Source organism: Tetranychus urticae, chromosome 2 (genome assembly GCF_039701765.1).
Source record: "Tetranychus urticae isolate SD_2017Ah chromosome 2, NJAU_TeUrti_SD_1.0, whole genome shotgun sequence".
Taxonomy (NCBI): Eukaryota; Metazoa; Arthropoda; class Arachnida; order Trombidiformes; family Tetranychidae; genus Tetranychus; species Tetranychus urticae.
Genome location: NC_142959.1, coordinates 1,271,514 through 1,296,617, shown reverse-complemented (window position 1 = coordinate 1,296,617; position 25,104 = coordinate 1,271,514). Strand labels below are relative to the sequence as shown.

Below are 25,104 nucleotides of genomic sequence, written 5' to 3'. Positions count from 1 at the left end.
AAAATGGAAAAGTTTATTTTATTAAATTAAACTTGATTAGCAAACTTTACGTTCAATTCAATTCTAACTTTACCAAAATAGTAAACTCATCAAATTATGCGGTGATTTGATGGTATAAACGGACGAATCTTCATATTTACGATTATTTTGCATTATTATTGTGACAAGTTTAACATGAATTTTTTTCTGGAAAAAATCGAATGATTATCACTGATTTCATGGAAAAGCTTTTGCATTGCAAAAAGCTGAATAGCGTCAATCGGGTTGACTCAGGACATGATCATTTTCAGGCTAAATTAAAGACAAAAGATATTGACTTGAGTTGATTTGATCTCATTTAGGGTTATAGATCATAGTCACAGGTTGAATAAAACTGAGTCTTTGAACTTTTTGAGTTACTTCAATCGCTGAAAAGGCATTGATAACGATTTGATTGCAATGAACATTTCAATTGTTTCGGTTGGTCAGCATTTCTGCAAATATTAGAAACACATGATATTGAGACTTGAGTATTTAGAAGGCTGAATATTAGACTGTCTTGGAGTATTTATGGATTTATCTAAAGTTAAAATTTTCTAAACATTCTAATTGATGATCATTCAGATGGTTTGGGTGTATTTATCTTTCATTACATGACGAGCAAGAGTTACACCTTTTTTATGCTCACCTTGAGCAATTTTTTATTTAATAAACAATCATTATTTATCTTATTCTGATTGTTATTCATTTAGCAAATTCATTTTCTTTCCAATGTTACCAATGTTATTAGACACATCATATGATATTATCTGGAAAGTAGACGATAATCAAGACAAAAGTCAGGGTTTAAATGGAATCAATCGGAATCATTGGATACTCAGAAACTGGATAATCTGATATTATTTTTGATTTATTTTTCTTCTTCTTTTCTAATTCTTGAACAATTTGTCTAATCACTATTACCTTAACCATTTGAATGGTATCATTACCATTCAGTCTCATCATCATCATGTATTATTGCTCTTTACAATTGCTGTTAACCGTTGGAAAGTTATTTGGTTGAAGACGATGAAAAGGATTACAATTGAGAGATTGAAAGTAATATTAATTTAGTTGATGAGTTCAAGTCAGGCTATCATTATAATCATTGTAATTATCATGATGAAAATAGGAAAGGTAATTGAGATTACAAATTTTATAATGATTGCTATTTGTCACTCTATTCAGTTATTAATATTGGCTTTCTTCAACTGTAAAAGCTAATCAATTTTAACAATTATCACTTCAAAATAAAGTTAATTTATTGAATAAAATGTTTTCAAACTACCAATTTACCTTCAACATTGCATTGAGACTGTAAGAAAAGACTGAATCTGACAATCTTCACTCTTAAGATTGAGATTGGACAACTTTCAAAAGACAAAGCAAATGAACAGAATCAAATAAATATTAAATATAATTCAATTTAAAAGATTGTGTTTGGTAATTAATTAGTTTAATCAGGTTTTAATTCAAAATGTTTGCCTTTTTAAATGACGCGCTCAATTTTTTAAGCCGCGTATTTGATGCTTTCCCTCCTTAACTCAATCACATGTTCGGTAGCTTTTGTTGCGAAGGGAATTAATTTAAGTAAATTTTCATTTAATCATGATTATTATAACCAATTTTCTTATGAATTGTCATCTTTGATCAATGCAGTCTAAATTGTTAATAGTTAATCATGAGGTATCAGCTTTAATGGTTCATGTATTTGCTTTTTTAATGTTAGATAAATGGACAATGGTAACTGTGATGCAAAGACTACGACAACGACTGTTTTAAGAACCTAAATTTGATGGTTCCTTGGCTTATTGGGTTCAAATTATGAACATTTGTTACTACAATTAAGTTTACAAAACAATGGAGGAAATACGTGATCGCTGGGCTTCGCAAATGCTTCTCACCAATCGTAAATGTAAGTAATATCTGCTAAAATTAGTTGGAGCCAAAGGAGGTCAAAATAAGTGAAAGTTGACCTCATTTTCTCCCGTCTTACTTTTCCTTCGACTTATTTGAACCTTTTTTTGACCTTTTTTTCACGTAGATCACCTTGGATTATTTATTTGGTCCCGTGTCCAATGATATTTTTCCCATAACAACACAACAAACGTTCACTTTGGAAGGCAAAAAACTTTCACTTTTTTTTACCACTTATCCCAACTTATTGTAAATCATCACAAAATAACATCAACATCACCATCACCATCACCGTCATCATCATCTTCCTACTTCCTGTGTTAACCATTGATTTCAATTGGATTGTAAAGTAAAGCTTAAAGAAGATGAAAGACATGGTACCAAAAAAGCAGCCAAAACCAATGAACAAATAAAGAAGGGAAGAAAAAGGACCAAGCGAAAGAAGAAAACCTATCCTATTTTTATTTTCGTTTTTGTTATTATAATTCTTACACTTACCTTTCCTTCCTTATTTGCCTTCTTCACCTTATTTATACCTTTCATCTTTTTGTTAATAATTCTATTTCTGCTTCTTTTCTTGACCTTATCGGTGTGCTTCTAGCTATGCTTATTCTTAGATCATATTCTGTAGGTCACTATGTATTATATCACCAGATGCTGACCTCGATGTGACACTATTATTATTAGCTGTGTACCTTTTGTACCAACGAAGATTAGGACCTTTTCTTGCGTTACATTTCATTATTCATTTTATTTTTATTATTGTTGTTTGTCTTATTTAACAGGACAATGATGATGATGATGTTAAAGATGGAAAGTGAAAGACCGATTCACCTTTAACTAACTCAATGCCAAATTGAAGAGACAATTGGGAAACAGGAGAAAGTTGTCATCATTTAAGCTTTATCGCCATCTTGTTCAAGTTCATCACATCCCTGGCTTTGACCCTCGTCAACAGCGTCAACCATTCATCCTCTAGATCGCCATTCTCATCATCACTATTTATCATCTTCCCATCAAAGCAATCATTTTATGATTTAATATCACCTTGTAATTGTTTCTTCTTGATCACCATATTTTACCATTACTTGCTGTCTTTTTACCATAGTTGTTAATCTTGAACAAGTTAATCAGTTTAATGTAACAATCAACTTGATCAACCAAAAGTGATACTTTAATTGGAAACAATACAAATGTCTATTGTTTTCCACTTTTGTTTATTAACTTAGACTACAAAAACTTGCAATGAAAAACAGTGATTTCATTTGTCAATCAAAAAGCCCAAATCAGATGAATGCACCTTTTTTCCAAGTTAATAAACAATTGATGAAATCTCACCTAACAATTAATTGAATCATTAGATAATCAGCAAGTTGTTGTAACAAAATAACAATAACAATAAAAGCACACACAGCTAACAAAATCATAATTAAATTTATATATAAATTTATCATGTTACCATAAACAACAATTTAACTGATCAACCAAGGTTAAAATCAGATTGGAACAATCAATCGTTATCAGCTAATTGTTAAATAAAGACAAACAATTAACCTAAACAAATAAGCAAATAACACTAGAAAAGTAAAGCTGACAAAAATTGCACTCAACCCGTAAAACCAGATTAACTGGAAACATTGGTTATTCAATTTGAAGCCAACGAGACAACAAAATTTGTTACATCAAAAAACACCCAAAAAATAACAATAGTAAGCCATCTAAATATCAACAAAGGCCAATTGTTGAAGCTTCAATTAACTTAATCAATTAATCAAGTTAACATGATAATAGAGTGAAAAAAGAAGATCAAAAAGAATGAGAATATTGAAAATAATAATTGAAATACACATTGAAGTACATTTATTAATTAGAAATTGAAAGAGTAAGAAAATGAAGAGAAACTGGACAAAAAATGATAATCAACATAAACAGTGAACCACTAATTACAATTACAATTTAATGTTACCTGATCATTGAGCCATTAGTTAACCTTTAATTAAGGTAAACTCACACACACACACAATAATACAATTGAAAATAAATATAAATGGTAAGCATAAAATTCATTGATCCATTTCAATGCAAATTACAATGACAATAACAACAACATGAATTGTTAACCAAATTTGAAGGGTTCGTTGCTGGGCAATAACGTGACCATTAACTGATTATCATGTTAATAATCATTTGTTTTGTTTTGACCAAAGTTGATGTAAAAGATGACAGAATTAACTTTTAATCAAATTAAGTTCACCTGCAAAATGGGCAACAAATTAGCTCAAATGTTTCAATTAACTGGCCAACAATTGAACAGAAAAAATTGATGCAAATTTATCAGAAAAAAAGAGACACAAAAAAATCATCAAATTTGGTCAATTTGATGAGAAAAATTGACTCATTTGATTGATTAATTTTTTCCTCCTTTCCTCAACTTGTTAATTGTTTACGGTTTGTTTTGTGTTTTGTTTTGTTTTTGTGTATCAATTGGAGTCACGAATAAATAATAATTATTATTTATAGTCTTTTCCTGATTCGATTCACTCACGTCGATAGGTTTTTAATTAATTTGACTAATTAACTTTTGTGAAGGTTCGCTTTTTTGTTACCTTGCCCAGCAAACTGACCACTGTTACACTTTAAATTGTTGAGTTAATTAGTAGCAAATTGTTAATCATTAATCAAGTTGGACTAGAAAAGGTTGTTGAAAAGACGAACAAGAAATTAACAGAAATTCAACTTTTCGTGATTTTCCTTTATTCTTCATTAGATGGCGCTCTTGGATCACTTTTACTTTGAGTTTCATTTTTATCTTGATTGTGATTAACAATTTGTTTTAGTTTACAGTTTAATTGTTAAAGATAAATTAATTTGAGTGAATTTTAAATGAGTAATTAAGGCCTCTAAAGATAACCAGTCAATGTGGAATTTAATTGCTGATTAAATTGTAATTTACTTTGATTGACTTTGAGTCCTAATCATCGGTAAATTGTTGTCTTGATCAATAACAGTAGCTACAGATAATGGAAACAGAAGCTGGAATCAGATTTTGGACAATTTAGTGGGTGGAAAGATGATGATTAAGGTGATTAGTCTTTGTTATCCTCAATTATGATGAATATGAAAGTTGGCTCTTTTGTTGTTCCTTCAATTAAATGTTAAATTGTGATTCATTTATACAATCAAACAATTTTTTAATGATAAAGATTAAGTTAAGCTTTGTCTTTTATTGTTTCATTGGATGTTGCATGATAATGTTACTTTCCTCTCATCAATGGTTACAATTTAACTGTTTTATTTTATTGTCAATAATGTTATTAATAATCTAAATACAAAGTCAACAACAATAATCATCAGCAATTGCAATCAGAATTACTTTTGTTTCTCTCTTTTTTTCTTCTTCTCTTGATGATTTTATTTTACCTGATTAAAGGTAAAACTGAATGCTAAGAATCTGATATATCTTTCAAGGTTGATAATCTTGCCTTTGAAACATTGATCATGCAATAGACTGTTGAGACAATTACAGACGTCTAATCATGTGCAATATGAGAAAGTTATTCTTGGTTAATTTGATTCTCTGTTAATTTGGTTAAAAGTACGACTCACAATTAACTGATTGACAACTTGTTAGACACATGAGATTGCAATTGAAATTATCCTTTCAACAGGGAAAATGGTACAACAATGTAAATTGTTGACAATAATCAAGATGACTGTTTACTGGTATTAACAGTTGAATAATCCTTTAACCTTTTCATAAGGTAATCCCTTCATTTGAAAAGTAAATCAAAACTGGACCATTAATCAACTAACACTTCAAGTATCATCATTTACACAATTGATAAATCATTCATCTTTATCATCATTTCATTCTATAGCAACCAATTCAGGTTCTTCCATGTAATATCTTGGATTGAAGACAAGGTTAACCATTTAGTAGCTTTAATCTTTCCCTTTTATTGGACTTTTTTGTTTTATTGTTATTGATTTGATTGACTATTGAATCAACAAAATAACCAAATCATTATCAATATAAACATTATCATTAAAAGTTAATAATAAGGCCGACAATTACCGTGTTTCCGCACATTCTAGCACCGGGCTTAATAATGAAAATTTTCACTTCTTAAGTCATGTTGACACTCATAATTTAGCTCTGTGTCTTAAAAATGATTAAAAAAAGCAAGAATCGATAACAAAAAGATATGTATCCAATGTAATAAAAACCAGTTTTAAGCTCATTTTTAAGCCACAGTGCTAAATTATGAGTGTCAACAGAGCTTAAAAGTGAACTCACTCATTAACAAGCTCGGTGCTAGAATGTGCGGAAACACGGTAAGGCATTAAAGGTTTACATTTTCAGATAAAATTGGGTTTCATCAAAAACCAGATCCATAGAACCAGAGATTTTCATTTACTTTTAAGGTTAGATTCTGGTTTAGACTTGAATATTTTCATAATTAAGGGTGAATCCGGTTAAGGTAGTTTAATCTAGATCTATGTTATTTAATCATATTTAATCTGTATTAAAATTGATAAGATTTTTTAATTTTTCATCTTTAAACACATCATAAGTGTCCGGTTAAGATGTAAACAAAACATTTCAATGAGTCAAGCCGCGAAAATTGATCTAGATCAAGCATTTTATTGATTCAGATTAAATTATTAATCTACATTAATTCATTTTTAATTAAGATTTTTGCTTATCCGGATCCACCCTAAACCTTGATTGTTTAGTTATATTAATGCTTTTGATCCGGTTTTGGGTTGAAGTATAAGTTAACCAGAAGAAACCCAAAAGTAAACAAAGTTATGAATATCAAGAGAGTTGCTGAATCAATTGTGTCTTTGATACAATCAACTTGTCAATCAATTGGAATCAATTTCAAGACAATTACTATTAAATAACAATAACAATAATTATAATATAAAAGAAAGATTAACAAAAAAAAGGTGTTTTGTTGATTGTTGATGAAAATGGCTAAACTGGTAAAGCACAAGGAAACAATATTAACATTTAATCTTCAACTAATGATAATAAAATAATAAAATAGACAAAAATTAATATCAACTTTTATCTGGAAAAATACAAAAACGTTATTATGGCAAGGAAATGTGTTAATCATTTTCTTGGCTTTGCTTAATTTGTTGATTTGTTGCTTGATTCATCAACAATTTGCTTCTCAAAAAACATATTTTCAACTGTAAAAGTGAAACATTGAAAATTTATATTTCAATTGCACTTTGCATTGAAACTGATTGCAAGTTCAAGTTCACATTTTGATTATTTTAAACTTTGCCTCTTCTTACGGCTTTGATTTGATTCATTTGGATTAATTAATTGGTTAATAGGAACTTCCTCTTGTTTGAGTTAATTCAGTTTGCCCTTTTGATTAACAATTGATTGATTGAGTTTGATACAACAACTGAAATGAACACAGTCAAAGGCATTATAATAGGAATAATGGTTTATAGTCATTGAAACTGGCCAAGGTAACAATGAATTGAATCTAATCAGAGATTATTATTGATGATTATTGCCAATTGTTAATCATTATTGTTTGTCTGATAATTATTACAAGTTAATAATTAGTAAAATGTGTGACACACTTTTAAAGACATTCACCTTAATCATTGTGTTACAATTAATCATCGAAAGATTCACCAGCAATTTACTCCAAAATTGTTAAACTTTCATTGTTCACTTCATCAACAATTGGATTAATAAATTAACTGATTTTCCTTGAAAAATTTTATTATTATTATTATTTATATCAACAAGGAAATTCCGTCAATCAATCAACATCATCACAACCATCATCATCATCATCATCGCCATAATCAACATCATTAGTATAAAATCATTTAATAGTTTACATTAAAACACTGGCTATAAGGATATTTAACATGAAAAATTGGTTTGCTTTTTTAAACCAATTTCATTAACAATTGACTTGCAATTGAGTTTCAATTTTGTCAAGGATTCATCTGTTAATTAAACCAATTTAGTACTTAAATTAGTACTTAAATTGTAACACATTTAAACTTAAAACTTGTCAATAGCAAGACCTGAAGCTCAAGTTAATCACAATCCAATCAACTTTTCCTACCGAATTAAACAGAAGCAGAAACTCCTGCTATTATTAACTTATCTCATTTTTTGTTAATTAATAAACAGTGAAAGTTAATCAAAAATAATCATGATAATCAACAGTAGTTAATATTGCAAGATATTCATTGTGCTGAATTAAATATTAATGATATCCAATCAAATGTAGCACATTGTCAACAGTGGCTTGTCATTGGGATTATTTGTTATTTCATCACAACAATTAGATGGTTAATCAGGTAACAATTAAGCGAGTTTGTGAGTTAATCAGTTGTTTAAAGTGATGAAAATATGTTCTGATTTAAACCTTTTTTTCTTTCATTAATTAATCATTAATTTAAGGGTGAAAAATGGTTAAATTGACATCAATTTTTGGGTTGAAAATTTTAGGTTTCAACCAGGATTTTGGTTCTACTTTTTGGGTTCACTTTGAGTTACCTTTGATCAATAATAAGCAATCAATTTGGGTCGTGTTTACCATTGATTGTTTACAATTTCCTGAGTTGATTTTTGATCATTTATATTGATTATTATTGTTTATCCAGGATGTTTGATCATTTTTAATGTTTAAACAATTAATTCACTTTCAACTATAATAATTACGTGTTGTAACTCCCAGTCAGCCTTGCTTTAACTTGGTAAAGCATAGAGTTGAGGTTCAATTTTTGATCAAATGTTTGCTTGGAAATGATCATCAAGACGATGATCATCATTAAAATGGGGCTGATTGAAAAAGATTTCAATTGTTCATCATGAAGAGGAGGTTTTCCTGATTCCCTTTGTTGTTGTTGATATCAAGTAAAGAAGACATAGAAATGTCAATTGTTATTCATATCTTTCCAGCTGAAAAAGGTTGATCAAAATGACGATTAAATGAACAAAAAGCATTACATAGAAAAGGCCTAATCTTGAGTAACTCTTGATGGGCAGAGAGGGACCTTCTAGGTTAAAGGATTCATGTATTATGGTCTAACTACAGACACTTTCATGTGTTTAACTTTGATTTATTCAAATCAGCAAATTGTTCATTTGACTGAACAATATTTATTCCTATAATTTCGTTATCAATATTTATAACTGCTACTGGATCAGTGAGTTACAATTTAATCGCTATTTACTGTTTTACAAATTTTATCAGATTCACAATTGTCTTTCAATTGTTTCAATCGCATTTTTGTTTTCAAGGATTTCAGCTTAAACTGATTAATTTATTATTAATCACTCCTCTAATAGCACACCTAGTAAAACAACTCTAACCTTAAATAATCAGTCAAATCGAGTTCGTTTGTTCTCAATGGTTCATCTTTTGAATATACAATTGCGATCAAGACTAAACTGTCACCACTGAAATACAAATTTTTCATGTCAAATAACAAGAAGCAACTTTGATAAACCATTGTAATTTTGGGTAAATTGTTTATATTAACACGATTCACATCATCATTTCATCTTTCAATAAACAAAACATTAACATGAAGAGGAAGATAGGGAAAACAAATTCTGGTAAAGAGACCAGAAAAAGGCATGAATGGTTCATCATTATCTATCATTCACAACAACCCTTGGTCTAGACTGAACACTGAAATGAAAATAAAGACGAAAGATGAAGATGGAGATGATGATCAAGATGATGTTGTTGTTAAAGATTGAATAAACAAACGTCATTTGGCCAACATAAACATTGAATTGTGATTAGTTTTTACAGCAACCTAATAATGAAACTGAATGTGTATTTAAATGATAATAATAATTAGCGAAATTGGCAAGGAAAGACTGCAATGCGAAACAATAAACAACAACAATAATCATTGCAACCAACAATGAACCTTTCCACTATCAATTAAAGTTACTATTAACTGTTTACATGAGCTAGCTGTAAAGAGACACACAAAAATGGTTAAATCAATTTGTTAATCACTGGATTGAATGATGAGCATGGTTAAGGTGGAAATAACAAGTCAAGATTTACCTGTTTACCAGATAAAAACTACTTTTCTGTTAACAATTTACTTTAATAATAATGGTAATAATGATTACTGTGATAATAAAGAAGCATATTTAATATTAAACTTTACTATCAACTGTGTGAATTAGCAAGGTAACAACATTGTTGGATAGCAAGAAAAAAAGTGTTCACTTTCCTTTCAATTTACCTCTTTGCTGTTATTTTTAATCTTTTTCAAGTTAAGGTAAAAATCAACAAGCAAATGATAATAACGGTTTGTTTATCAATAATAAACAGAGAAAAGACGAACGTAAAAATCAACAATTTGGATTCATAATCAGGTAAGATTAACATTATTAATATCCTTGAGAAGTTGGATAAAACGAGAAACAGAGAAATGTAAAGAGCTTGCAAAAAGCTTGCAATTAATAGTAAAAAAAAGCAAATGTCTCATCAATGCAATTAACATGATTATTGTGTGTTGATTGGTATTACAATCAGCATTACAATTAACAGAATAATCATGTTTCATGATGAAAGATTGATGAGATAAACTGGTGCAAAATTGATGATTGAATGAGAAAAGTTGAATTGATTTAAAAAACAAATGAAAACAAAAGTTAAAGGAAGAAGCTGATTGACTGCCGATTGGGAAATGTTTTAATTTAAAGTACAATAGTTAACTGATTGTTAGGGATGAAAATGGGATCAGATTGTTGCTGTGATTTGGGTTTGTTGTTGATGACAGGAGAAAGCGTAAAATACAAATATTTGTATTGAAAGTTATGAGGATAAAATAATGAGCCAAGTTACTTTCACTTTGCATCCTTGAATTGCCCTTGAATTTCATTTGTACCACGTATAAATTGTGAGTCTGTGAATCTCCTTGAGTGAGTTGATTGTGAAGATTGAACATTCTCAATCAACAAATTGTAATCAACAAACAATTTTCTCATATCAACAAGTTGAGAGGAAAAGGGAATCAACTTGTAACTGTTCAATTGCAGTCACTAAATGTATTCACTTTTTTCACAGGATAAATTCAATTCTTGTTACATCATTTCATCAACTTGCAAATTGTAACAATTTAACAAGAAACATTTTATATTTTTGTACTCAGGTTTGGGTTGTTAACTGGTTATGAGTTTTCTGGTTGAAAAGGATTCTGTGAAATTTGTTTATTCATTTTTGTTTCATAGCAATATCATGGTAAACATATTTCGCTATTTTCATCTTGCGTTTCTTGAAGGACATTCAGAGACGAGACAAACTGAGTTCATTCATGAAATATTCTGATTTTTGTTTCTTCTCGATTCTTGTCTCTAAGTTGAGGTTCAATTTTTATTCAATTTGCCTTTTTTTTATCCTTTTAATTCAATTAGTTGTCGCTTCTGTTTGAGTTGCTTATTGAATGGTAATAAGTTGCAACTATGAATCTTGTGTTATGTCTAGAGCTAACAATTTAAATTGACTTTAATTGTTAATAATGCAATTGATTTACAGAGTTGTTGGCGAGAAGTTTCAGTTTGCAGTTGACAAAAAAAATTGAAAGTCGCAAGGGTTAGACTGGAAAAGGAACAGGAATTGAGTGTTAGATTAGGTCAAATGAAAGTGATTGAGGTAACAATTGAGTTATCGTTGAGATGATCTGATGATGCAGTAATATAAGAACGAGAAGTTGACAAGGTAAGTTTAATTGTAATCAACTGATAAACAACTCTAATCAACGCCGGTTTACGGTTCAAGGTTAATAGTTGTTTTTTTATATTATTATTAGTATTATGTTTTATGCTTTTTTATATCCTATCAAGGACAATACAGCGACCAAGTACCTAGAGAGATGATGAAGATGATGATGATGGTGATGATGATGATGATGGGAATAGAAAGAGAAAGCTAACTGTGAGTGAGTCTTTTGTAATACAATGTAATTTTTGATTCCTCTTGTTGTTTGCTTGGCAAACATACATTTTAACAGGCAGACCAACATCGTCAATAAGTTTCTAAGCAACACCAACAATCAACAATCAACATCATCATTACAATTACATTTCTTTACCAAAATAGTGAGAGTAAAAGAGACAGAGAATAATCGACGACAGTAGAGAGACTTAGATAGAGAGTCAACAAACAAAAAAACAAATTATCATCACAATTTGTACACATCAACTTTGTTGTTTTTTAGGTTTACTTTTGTTATCAGCTTATTACTGAAAACCAATGAAAGTTTCAAAATAACACTGACAATAATGTTGATTAGCTTCTTCATGGTGTTATGTCTAGATATGATCATGATTGAAACATGAGTGAAAACAAGATTAACAACAACATTGGTCTAATATTGAAAATTTTTGCCAGCAACAAGGAAAAAAATATCATCCAAAACTCACCATTAAAGGATTGCGTTTTTTGTATCCAAATGTTGACAGTTTCTTAGTTAGAACTTGAGTGTTGCCATAATTGTTGCCTTGATTGTTGTCTTGATTGTTGTCCTATCCAATTGTACTAATTAGTCCACAATTGTGATTGATTGAAAAATGGAATCAGGATTTTGACTAGAGTCATTTGTCATGAAACGTGTATGAAAACAACAAGAAAAAAAGATGAAGTAAAAGATGTTAATTATTTTATCCACATTCAACATACAAACACAATTAAATTTTGCTCCTTTTTTCAGGTCTCTGAGAATGAGTGAAAACAAAATGATGAAGATGATGATGATGAAGAGGAGGGAGTAAGTGAGTGATGCCTGGTTACCGTTGTTGACTGATTGCTGTTTGTTTGTTGTTTGCTGTTTACAAGTTAATAGTGTAGTTTAGTGTGGGCAATGCATAGATCAATGAAAAAGAGTGAGTGAGAGACAGAACGGAATATGTGTGATGCGGTTTGCTTTCTCTCTCTCTTTTCTGTCTTCATCTCCCTGATGATTGAAGGAGGGTGAAAATAGAGGGATTATCATAGAAAGAGAGAGAAAAGAGAGGAATAATTACGTAACTAGACAATTCTCCTTCGTTATCTTTCTCTCTCTCTCTCCTTTCCATTCTCTGTCTATTTATCAGTCTCTTCATTATCATTATCATCATCTTCAGCTTTCAGTTCATCATTGGGTTACATGTTATTTTTGTTTACTCTTTTTGTAGCCTCTTCGTCTTCTTGCTTTCCTGCTTTCCTCTGGCTTTATCCTACATGGACTCACTCCTTGTCTTGATCATCCAGATTTATCATCTCTGCTGACCTTGAACTTCCAGAGAACCCATTTTGTTGTTTTCTTTGATTCAGCTGTAAATAAATAAGAAGAAATCTAATTAAATCTTTGCTCTCTTCTTTAACTCATCGATTGTTGTTTATTTACTTCCATTACAAGCTGCATTTGGTTTGCAGTTTCTTGAATCCCTTCTTGTTGTTGTTGATGGCAACTTCATCTCTGTAGACAGCATTATAATCAGCAAATTCACTGACAATAACAACTTTAACATAATGATAAACAGGATGCTGGAGATATAAAATGATGAAGGGAAATAACTTCAGGGGAAAGTAACAAACATGAAAAGAGTAAACAAAAACAACTTTTACAACAGTTCCCACTGTGAGAGTAGTGCTTCCATCTAGTGATTGTTATATTAAATCGTCAAATCAGAATGATAAGTTTGATATTTTGGGTGATAAATATGATTTATTTACTGTCTTAATGATACAAAATGATACTAAAATTTATAAAAATAAAACAAATAACAAATCAAGGACTGAAATCTTGTTATATTTTCAAGTATTTCGATACATTTCTCAATCTTATTGCACGGGTTTCCAGAGTCAGTTTGATCATTTAGTGAATACAAATTGCTCAAGTTATCACTAAAAAATTAACTTACAAAGCAAGTGGCAAAATTAACCTAAAATTTTTCCAAAGGATTTACCTTTGAAATAGCCTTTGAAATAAGGCATCACACTTAATTTAAACATTTGTTTTTGTTTCTTTTTTGCATAATTCCATAGGAGTTGCTGGCTCTTGAGTCAGGATTGGCATTTTCTGTTGGACCCAAATCCAATTGCTTTTTAAAGTTGCTTGTTAATTCAGAATTGAAATACAAATCCAAAAACAAAATGTTTACCAACAAAAGCTCAGCATTTAATTTTTTACGGTATTCAACGCTAAGGCATCAGATATACCAATCGTCTGGATCGCCTTAACTGGTCCATAGATCATTTAAATCTCCTTACGATCATTACTTTTTAAAAATTGAAATTGGGTTAACTCGTTTAGTCTTTGCAAAAACACCGAAGAAATCGCTTAGGATTAAGGTTTTAGAGATTAGTTGGCCAAAATTTAATCCAATCAGCTGGGTCGTGTCTAATCTGGGTTTAAAAGTCAAGGATTACAAGCGTATTATAAATACGAATAATTTTCTTGCTGTTTGCAAATCTGTGGTCAAATGATACGCCAAATCTTTTAAACAAGTATCGTCCTAAGTTGAAGGTTTAGGAACTTTAGTTTGGCAGTAAATATTAAAAGATCTGACATCATGTTATTCCGATTTGATATGATAATTCACCAAAATTCAATGTCAACAAAGCGTAAGACCAATAGCAATCACAAAAAAGTAATCCTTCCATTTTAAACTTAAAGGCAATGTTCCACGCATTTGTTTGAAGGTGTCATGATGATGGAATGTTTGAACAGTTGACAAAGTCTAGAACCATTTTCCTTTGAACCAGGTATGATTAGAATTTATGTTTAATGGCTCATTTAACCTTATTGAGGACAATTTTTTACCATCACTTTTTGAGTCTCCACATTTAAGCGTTAAACACTTATAAACGTATGAATATGGTGAGAAGAAAAAAAAACATCAAATTAAATTATTAAAAGAGACGTTAAAAAGACAAATTTATGAGAAAAAAAAGATGATTTTCAACTTGAACTGATTCGCGTAACCATCAATTGAACACTCAAGGGTAAAGCAACAGTGAACTTACATGTAATAATGAAACTGGAAAGAAGTCAACTTTAAATCATTGAATGTCTAGAATTTGTACTTCTTTATTACAAAGGTATTACTCGTGTTACGTTGTAATATCTTAATAATCATAATCATGATCAAATCAATCAGAAGATTGCAATTTTAGTCGATGTTTGTTGAATAAACTTTATCAATACTCAAGAAAATTTTATTTCAATTCTCAATCGTAAAAAACGTTCGCTGTTACAAAAAATGACACCAGATGGAGTAGTTTAAAATACCATCAGCCAATCAGAGATGTTAAGAAACAGTTGTAATAATACAAGTTGTTGAAGTTGACTGTTGATATTGTAGTGTCTTAATAAATTGAAAACTAATTAGTATCAAATTAATTTTTATTATACTCTTGTGGTTAAGCGATGGCTGCCGCTGGAGACGATGTTGACTTTTCAAAATTACCGTTACAAGAGAGACTTGAACACAAGGTATGTTTCCATGATATTTATTTTATTATTTTTCTCTGCATCCATTTATCACCATCAATCAAAAACTCTTCTCATCCCTTTCTTCATTCATGGTTTCTGTCTGTCTTTCTCTGACTGTTTCTCGCATTCCATTATCCTTAAATTTCATTTTCCGTTTGTTTTCCACCCTAGCTGATACCTTAAAAATCTCTGTTTGCTCATTCTCATTAAAAACTAATGTCTGTCTCTATTGGTATTTTACCTCCCTTTATTCATTTTCTTTTCACTTTTTCGTCAACCTCTTTGTCAAACTTTAGAATTGGAAAGCTCGAATAAGTGGTTATGAAGATTTAATTAAAGTTTTTGACGTTCAAGATGAAAAAAGTAACGAATTCACAAAATATTTATCCATCATTAAGAAAATTCCAGTTGACTCAAATGTTACAGCTCAAGAAAAAGGACTTTCAGTTGTATCTGTATTTTTGGAGAGAGCTTCACCCACCATAAGTGGTAGAATTGCATCTGATATCATCAATGGGTGTCTTGTCAAAGCACAACTGTCAGCACGAGCCAAAACGAAGGAATTGGTGCCTGAAATAATCCTCATGTATATAGAACTTGAAAAACATGAAATTGTTATCGAAGAGATTGTCAAAAGTCTGGATAATAAAACCCCCAAAGTCGTTGTTGGGTCTATATCTATTCTGAGAGAGGCCCTGAAACAATTTGGCCCAAAAGTTATTAAAATTACTGGATTAAGTAAAAATCTTCATGGTTTATTGGAGCACAAGGACAAACTTATTAGAGACGAGGCCAAACAGTTGACTATAGAGATGTATCGATGGTTAAAAGACTCTTTGAAGCCACAGCTTTCGAGCTTAAAGCCTGTACTTCTCAATGAACTTGAAGAAGAATTTGCTAAAATCAAAGATGAAAAGCCTCGACCTACCAGATGTTTTAGATCTGAACAAATTGTTGAAAATGTGGAAGAAGTGGAGAGTGGTGACACAGGAGATGGCGGAGAAGCTGAAAAAGTTCCTGACCCTGAAACAGACCCCTTTGATTTTTATGAACCCGTTGAAATTTTATCTAAAATTCCCGGTGATTTTTCTGAAAAAGTTGAAGCCAAAAAATGGGCTGAACGTAAAGAAGCTGTTGAAAGTTTTCTTCAACTGATTACCCCTCATCCAAAATTGTTGCCTGGTGATTATGGTGATGTTGTAAAAATATTGAAAAGGTTAATTGCCAAGGATAGTAATGTTGTTGTAGTTGGTGTTGCTGCTAAATGTTTAGCTGAATTAGCTGGTAAATTGAGAAAATCGTTTCACCCTTATGCTCATAGTTGTGTTCTTGTTGTACTTGAAAAGTTCAAAGAAAAGAAGCAAAATGTTGTTGTTCCTCTTCGTGAGGCTATTGATAACATCATGATCTCTTCAACAATGGAAGCCATTCTAGAAGATATTATATCAGCTCTTGATAGCAAGAATCCACAAATAAGAACCGAAACGGCAAGCTTTATAAGCCGTTTTTGCGCCAACACCAATCCAGCCTCCTGGGGTAATAAAAAGATGTTAGTTCCATTGGTCGAGGCATTACTTAAAGGATTAAATTATAATGATCCAGCCGTTCGTGATGCATCAGCTGAAGCTTTGGGTACTATTATGAAAGTTATGAGTGAAAAATCAATGACTCCTTATCTAGGAGACGTTGACGCCCTTAAGATGGCCAAAATTAAAGAATATTTTGAGAAAGCAGAAGTTAAATATACTGCTCCGGCCGTAACCTCACAATCTCGCGGAGGAACCGCTAAAGTCGCCGTTCCTCGGTCAACACAATCAGCCAAATCAAGTGGTGGTCACCAACCTGCTGCTCCACCTACATCTTCATCCTCATCATCTAGCTTGAATGAAACTGGCGCTCCTTCTCTGAAGAAACCAGTTACCGGAATATCTAAAATTGGTGTAAGAAAAGTTGCCAAACCAGAAGCTGAGGTTAAACAACCGGCTAAAGGAACAACTAATTCAGCTACAAGCAAAACTTTACCTAAGATGAAATCTAAAACTGGTTTAACGTCCACTACTGGTACAAAAAATGATCCATCAGCCAGTGAGGGTTACTCTTTACCTCTCCTCCCCGTGAATAATTTGAAAGAGCAAAGACTGAATGATGAGAGAACTCTCAAAGTATTAAAGTGGAATTTCACGAGCCCAAGGGAAGAATTTTTCATTCAATTAAAAGAGCAAATGATTACAGCTAACTGGAATGAAAATCTGGTTACCAATTGTTTTCATTCAAATTTCAAAATGCATCTCAAAGCAGTTGAATCCCTTCATGACTTCCTGAATGAAGGAAATGTGGAGGCGACTATCAGCAATTCTGATATTATTCTTAAATGGATCGCATTACGATTCTTTGACACAAATCCAAGTGTCATCCTAAAATGTTTAGAGTATCTGATTAAATTATTCCAAGAGTTTCGATCAGTGGATCAAAAATTAAGTGAATCAGAAGGACAAAGTTTCATACCTTATCTAATCCAAAAATCTGGTGATCCCAAGGATGTTTTCAGACAAAAAGTTCATGAAATATTAGAGATAATCAAAGAAATATACCCACCGACAAAGCTCTTCACTTTCATTCTTAATGGTTTAGCGTCTAAAAATGCCCGACAACGATCAACATGTCTCGATGAATTGGGTTTCTTAATGAAAGATTATGATGATTTGGGTATTTGTCAACCAACACCACAACAAGCTATTAAAGAAATTGGCAAGCAAATTGGCGATAAAGATAGTGTTGTTAGAAATGCTGCTCTTAATTGTGCTGTTGTTGCTTATGAAAAGGGAGGTGAAAAAGTCCTCAAATGGTTAGGCGGATCAATTCCAGAGAAGGACATGGCCATGTTGGAAGAAAGAATAAAACGTAAAAGATTGATTCGAGCCAATTCTGAGAAAACTATCGTTAAACCGGAGGAGGAGAAACCTAAAGAAATCGCTCCTCCAAGTTTGATAAAGATGTCATCAACATCAGCTCTTAAATCTCAACCTAGCTTTGAAAGGCTACCAGCTAAAAATGAAATATTTAACCCACGAACCATGACCAAAACATCACCTCCTAACAGAATTCAAGAAGAAACACCATCCGAAAGAAACGGCAGTGCTTCGCAACCCTCAAGATTACCTCCATCATCTGCTATTAAAGCTTGGTTAATGAATCGAGATATAGAAGAAGATGATTGTGTTACTCCACCTCAAGATCCAAATGTGAGTCGCAGGAATTTTAATACTGGAACAATTACCAAACAAAAGCCTCCACCAATGTCACATGGTATGAATGCAATGGAAATTGAGTCAATGATGAGACGGGAAGAGATGAGAGAATACGAAGAATCACATCAAATATACCAAACCGAGCAAGTTCACCAAACACCTACTCACCACGCAGTTCAACGTTTTAGTCGATCTGGTACTTACGGTTTGAATAATGGCAGTGACGGTGAAGAAAGTGAGGGAAGTGTTGAACAATTGTTAAATATGCCTGATGAGTTACCTAAAAGATTTTCTGGAGGCAAACGAAACTCATTTAGTCCTCGATCTATTAAAACATCTCCTTCTGCCCAAGATCGTGGTGATCGCATTACAACTGTTATGGTTTCACGTCTTTCTTCAAGTGATATTAAGGTTGCCATAGATGCAGCTTCTCAAGTTAATCAGACATTAAATAAACCAGATCGTGCGGAGCAGTATCTTTCTGATAAAGTTGACCAAATTGCTTCATTATGCAATCTTCAACATAAATATATCATCCAGAAACACATTTATGATGAATCGGTGGATCAAATCGATATTGTCAATCTTTTAAAACTTCTAAATCTTTTACTCCAATCAATCTTTAATCATCCATCACTCAGGAGGCTGGTAACCAGGGATATTCTTAAAGAAATCATCTCTACCGTGATATGTTTACTGTTAGACGAACGAGTTGCAAGTCTCCCTGATGGTCCTTTGATCATTAAATCAACAAACCAATTAGCCAATGCCATAATCAGTTATTCCGATCCAACTAGCATGCTTTCTGCATTAATTAAATTGTTGCAAGAGTGCATCGTCGGAAGTTCCAATCCTCAAGAAAAATCTATTGAACTTGTTATGAAGTGTATCTGGAAAATGAGTCGTTTATTGGATCATTTTGTTAACGATCTTTGTATTGACAAAATACTTTTTGATATTCATTGTTTCTTTGAACAATTTCCTTCTGAGTTTTGGAAAAGTGCTGAACGAAATCGTAATGACATACCAATGAGAACTGTTAAAACAATTGTTTTCCTGATTATCAAACAATTCAGAGAAGATGTATTTCGCCATTTAACCATGATTCCAGATCCAGAGGAAACAGAACTTTATAGTTATATGCAAAAAGCATTACGACAAGTAAGAAGGGAAAGTGCATCATCAGATGCTAGTCACTCAACTAGTGTTTCCAAGAGATCTTCAGCTGGAGTAATCGGACACACCGGTGCTAATCCAACGTCTGATTTAACTGTCCAAGATGAAATCTTACTCAAATCAATAATTAATAAATTAGGTACCAATAACACCGATGAAGGTATCCTCATGTTAAATGAGTTTTGCAAATCACACCCACAATTCAATTTACAACAATATCTTAACAAAACATCATCTGAATTTTTCACAACCTTTGTTTTGAGCCGCCTTGCTGAGATAAAAGCCATACAATCACGGGAAAATGACTCCAATGGTTGTACCAAACTCGAAAATGTAAAGAATATTTGTGATCTCGATCAACACGAGCTTCGTAAAATGGTGCTCACATCAATGTCAAAGAGGCCTGATTGTGGTTCAATCAAACAAGAATTGGATGTTATGCTCTCTAACACTTTTAATTCCACTCAGGAAATATCTGCCCCATTAAAAGAAGATTGGATGGCATTTGTTGATCGAACAGTTTCCGTTTGTATCGAGGCATTCGAAGCATGTAATAGAAATGTTAAATAAGAACAAAATATTATAAAAATGTATCTGACAAATTTTAAATGAAGCAATTTTTATTGAAATAAAATTTGAAAAAAATGATATTCAATTGTATAATTCAATCTCAATCTCTTGAATCTTTGTGGTGTTATAAATATTTAATTTGCTCAAAAGGAAAGTAAAATTAAGCTTCATGAATGCAGTTTCAAGCTTGAGTTGAAAAAATTATTGAAAAGCAACTTTGCTCAAACCGCTAAAACATTGTTGTTATGGTAATATTAAGGCGCTGGAAAAGTCATTTTGCTTGTCCGTTAAGCAAACTTTTTCATCTTAAATCATGTTGTCTCTAACTTTTCTGTGTCTTTTAATACTGTTGACATCATGTTTTTTCACGATGTCATCTGCGTCTTATGGGTCCATTTCATTGATGATGGACGAAGAAAGTGATTATAAAAGTTATCTTGACCATTCACCTAGAGATGTTTCCCTCTGGATCGATGAAAATCAAGTACGTGAATTTGCCGATGTTAGAAGTCAAATTTATGCTATAAGAGAGGGTAAATTATTACCTTACCTTTCAGATCCAAACTTTCAAAGTTATTTACCGACAATTCCTGCTGAAGTTATCTCCATTAATTTTACTTGGATGTCAGGGAATCGAAAGACTTATCATTATTCGTTTGAAGAGCTGAGATCATTCAACAGATCTATTTTATTTGATCCTACAGTCTCAATAAACAGAGAAGGAATTATCCCTGAAGAACCTGGTATTTTCAAAGTTACTATTCTTTGTTCTGGGACAGTTCCAGGTGTTTCTTCCTTTGCCATCTCTTTAGCCATTACAGATAACAATGGTAATAATCTAGAAGGAACGCCGATTCGGATGAAGTTGAAGAAACAGTGTCATGGTAAACAGTCCAAGGACTCTAACTGCCATGCCAAGTGTCTCAATGGGGGCTGGTGTAATATGGACTCAGTTTGTGAGTGTCGACGTGGTTATTTGGGGAAATTTTGTGAATCCGCTCTCTGTTATCCAACTTGTTTGAATGGAGGAACGTGTATAGCGCCAGGAGTCTGCAATTGCACCAATGGATTCCAAGGATTACGTTGTGAGGGTGGTATTTGTAGAGAGAAATGTCTCAATGGTGGTAAATGTGATCAAAAAGATACTTGTACCTGTTCTAGAGGCTATTACGGTCCACGATGTGAGTATTCAAAATGTTTAATTCCATGTTTAAATGGAGGACGTTGTATTGGAGTTGATAAATGTCGTTGTCGCAAGGGATTCGCAGGTTTACAGTGTGAAATAATTTTAAATCAGCGAGACACTGAACATACTAGGAAAAAGAAAAAGTCAGATAAAAGGAAATTTGTTTAACCTCTGTCAAAATTTTGAAAACCCAATCTTGAGACAGACCTTCTTTCATTGTTATTGCAAAATGCTATCAAAACGTATCCGAAAATTTTTATATAAAGCAATTTTTATTGGAATAAAATTTGAAAAAAAATTAATATTAGTTGTTTAATTCAATACTAGTCTCGTTGATCCTTTTTTGTATTTCAAATTTTCTGATCAGCTCATGCTGAAGGTAAAATTACATTTCTTGAATACAATTAAAGAGCTTGAATTGAGAATATTATCGAATAGTAACTTTATTAAAACCAATGTTTGTAATTATGACAAAAACGCAAGTTGAGTATTTGTCATACAATTGAACAACAACGACAATATCTTTGTCTTCCAACTCCTTGCGAGGGTGGAGGGGTGGTTGGGGCAAAATAAGCATGAACTTTGAGATCAGGCAAATGGCTCTGTAAAAGAAATGAGAAGAACAATGAAAAGACATTAAGATATGATTTAGATAACTGGACTAATATAAGATAAGAGAAAGAAAAAGGTTTTTGTAGTGAGACGCATTAATTACCTTAAGTCGACGTATTCCAGCTCGAGTGATTAATTGACAATCATATAATTCAATTCTCTGAAGTTTATTACAAGCCGCAAGATGATCTAATGAAGAATCAGTGATGAGAGGACAATTATCCAAATCCAGGGAAACAAGGACATCACAGGCACAGGCACTAGAGCTGAGATGCCTGATACCGTCATCAGTGATAAGTTCACAGTGAGAAAGACTCTGTTAGGAAAAACAATAAGTTAGAGAGCAATTAAAATAATGAAAAGGATCTCAACCTCAATATTTTAACAAACAGAAATTGTAAATCGAGAAGTGAAGGAACAATAAATTTACCAATTTTTGGAGCTTTGGGCATCCCATTGATAAATATGCCAAGGCATTGTCGGTAATCAACGTGTTCTCTTCAAGGTCAAGATTTTCTAGGTAACGACAATTTCGCGCTAATGCTTGATAACCAGCATCCGTGAAATGTGAACAGCGAGCAACCTCAAGAGTGCGAAGTTTGTGGCATCGTTGCCCTAAGGCAACCAGTGAATTGTCCGTCAAATGGGTACAATTAGATAAACAAATGTATTTCATATTATGACAATTTTCAGCTAAACTGATGATTGCTTCGTCGGTGATCAAGCAGCAAGCTTTTAAATTAACAACTTCTAAGTTAGGACAATGTTTCGCCAGTCTACTAATAGCTTCATCATTGATCTTATAGCATAATATTGCAATGAAGGCACGAAGCTTTGGACATCCTTGTGCAATACAGACAACTCCAAACGGTGTTACCTTTTCACAATACGAAATGTCAAGTTTCTCCAGGTGAGGACAACCCTCTCTGTAAATTAATAAAAAAGTACAAAATTTAAATTACAAAGATGCGAAATCAATGGGATAGAATCAGGGAAAATCATCATCATTAATCAATAGTATTTCAAATTTACTCAGCTTACAGCTTAAACTACTAATATCCTAAAAATTTTCTAGATTCCTGAAATTCATTATAATTTTAACGATCCTAGCTAATTGTTTGAATTTTGCTTTCCTTCTTTATCTTTTCGTCTGATACAGTCCCACGAAAACTGTTTAAGCACGCAACATAACAAAGAAAGAAGAGAGAGAAAGAGAGAAAAATAAAGAAAGAAAGGGATAAAGATGATTAAGATAATATTATAAAATAGCGTTGTTGATGTTTTTGTTGTTTTGATGGTGATGATGATGATAATAATGATGAATAGCAAAAAGACAGTGAAAGGTGGGAAAAAGAGAGTTACATGAAACAGGAAGATAAAGAAAGGTAAGAAAGCGAGTAGGAGTGAAGTGAAGGAAGACGATTTTGGATGGAAACAGCAAGAAGTTATTTACCCGAGAGCCTCCAAGGATCGGTCAGTAATCTCTATACAGGACCCAATATTCAAGCTAGTCAGCTTTGAACAGTGTTTACTAAGGCTGGCACAAGTGCTATAAAAGATAGAAAATAAGATAAAATGGAGATTTACTAAATATTGAACTAATAATGGAAGAGAAGAAGATGAGATAAGGATTGAGCTTTGTTCATGACACTGAATATAGTCAATCTAAAACAATAAGGTAAGAAATGGATGAACGGAAAAAAAGATAAGGGCATGATAATTACATACCTATCGGTAAGGTATTTACAGTCATTGAGATTGAGATCTTCAATATTGTTACAATTCTGAGCGAACGTCCGAAGAGCTGAATCGGTAACAGCTTTGCAGCCTCGTAAGCTGAGTTCTTTGAGAAAACCTCCACATCTTAATGATATATTTTCAACAACCGGACCCTCAATGTCAGTTTGGAAATTAAAAAGATCGACCTTTTGCCAATTACTGCCATCAAGAGCTAAGACATTCCAAGACTTTAAATTGACAGCAAATAAAGATAGAAAAAAATAACATTGATAAATGAAATAAACAAAAAGCTTTGTGATAATGACATTAGATAGTGATGATTATAAACAAAGGAATTATTAACAATGAAACAAATGGCCAAAAAGGTCATTGACCGTAAACTTGGTACTTCCATTGGGGTTATCCTTGCGATGAATATTTGAAATGAAATTTTTTTTAAGAATCTCCTGATCCATGAATAAATTAAGTTTATATTATTACCTTTGATACTTGGGCACAACGACAAAGTGATATGACATCCAAATATGAGAATATACGAAGTAACAGCTCTTTGTGAAGTTTACGATTAATCAGAGCCTCGTCTTCGTTATTATTACTCCTGAAGATCTGATAGTTTGAAGAATTGACAGAGAAACAAGATGGTTGAAAGTAGAGAAAATGATTAATTCAGAGAGAAAGAAAGAGAAATCTGATAAAAACATTAGAGATTGGACTTGAGTGGTTACAAAGTGAAGATGGACAAGAAACATTTTAAATAGAAATCGAGAGAAAGAGGACGATATTTTGATTGAATAATGATGATATAATGAAAAAATAAAACAAAACAATGGAAAAGAGTTAAATGGCAGAACAAAGAGAGACAAGGAAAGAGAAGAGAAAGAGAGAGGAAGAGAGCTAACGAAGGAAAAGTAGAAAGGGATTCTAATATTGAAAATGAAAACAAAAATCAAAACATTGACATTACCTTCGTCATCACCATCGGACCAGCGATTCTAGAATAGACCTGATACCAGATCAAGCTTGATTATTTCCTAGCGAAAACAACACATAAAATTAAAAAAAAGTTTATGCCAAAGTAATTAAGCATAATCATGGTTTCTTTTGATAAATTTTACTCCTCTTGTTATTTTACTCGAGAGA

At 32.0% G+C, this 25,104-nt stretch overlaps 4 protein-coding genes and 2 long non-coding RNA genes across 8 annotated transcripts in view; 3 read left to right on the top strand and 3 right to left on the bottom strand.

Moving 5' to 3' along the window:
* Positions 1-13,564, bottom strand: part of FoxP (forkhead box transcription factor P) — a 38,106-nt gene extending 24,542 nt beyond the window's left edge. The window contains exons 1-3 of one of the 3 annotated variants that reach the window (XM_015930894.3): positions 13,342-13,564; positions 13,119-13,268; positions 12,380-12,544 (exon numbers count right to left, since the gene is read on the bottom strand). The gene's annotated coding sequence lies outside the window, so the exon portion shown is untranslated. Of the gene's footprint in view, positions 1-12,379; positions 12,545-12,635; positions 12,868-13,101; positions 13,269-13,341 lie in introns of those variants that run through there. The other 2 variants (XM_089267258.1, XM_015930893.3) reach the window with 2 other exon arrangements.
* Positions 1,579-3,272, top strand: LOC107363638 (uncharacterized). Its single transcript, XR_001568942.3, has 2 exons — positions 1,579-1,933; positions 2,063-3,272. It is a non-coding gene; the product is annotated as an uncharacterized LOC107363638 (long non-coding RNA).
* Positions 13,565-13,642: 78 nt separating the features above from the next.
* On the bottom strand, positions 13,643-15,177 carry LOC112539000 (uncharacterized). Its single transcript, XR_003082527.2, has 2 exons — positions 14,964-15,177; positions 13,643-14,797 (listed from the first exon to the last, which is right to left on the bottom strand). It is a non-coding gene; the product is annotated as an uncharacterized LOC112539000 (long non-coding RNA).
* Positions 15,178-15,263: 86 nt separating this feature from the next.
* msps (msps cytoskeleton-associated protein 5) lies at positions 15,264-21,931 on the top strand. The gene is made up of 2 exons (XM_015930911.3): positions 15,264-15,432; positions 15,729-21,931. The coding sequence occupies exons 1-2, from the start codon at positions 15,367-15,369 to the stop codon at positions 20,424-20,426; spliced, it is 4,764 nt and encodes a 1,587-aa protein (XP_015786397.2). The 5' UTR covers positions 15,264-15,366; the 3' UTR covers positions 20,427-21,931.
* Positions 20,740-21,931, top strand: LOC107363747 (protein shifted-like). The gene has a single exon (XM_015931015.3). It carries the CDS (start codon positions 20,740-20,742, stop codon positions 21,778-21,780), a length of 1,041 nt encoding a protein of 346 aa, XP_015786501.2. The 3' UTR covers positions 21,781-21,931.
* LOC107363746 (uncharacterized) lies at positions 21,866-25,098 on the bottom strand. Its single transcript, XM_015931014.3, has 7 exons — positions 24,929-25,098; positions 24,445-24,570; positions 23,953-24,191; positions 23,678-23,773; positions 22,655-23,150; positions 22,328-22,540; positions 21,866-22,214 (listed from the first exon to the last, which is right to left on the bottom strand). The coding sequence occupies exons 1-7, from the start codon at positions 24,941-24,943 to the stop codon at positions 22,107-22,109; spliced, it is 1,293 nt and encodes a 430-aa protein (XP_015786500.1). The 5' UTR covers positions 24,944-25,098; the 3' UTR covers positions 21,866-22,106.
* Between the last annotated feature and the right edge of the window lie 6 nt (positions 25,099-25,104).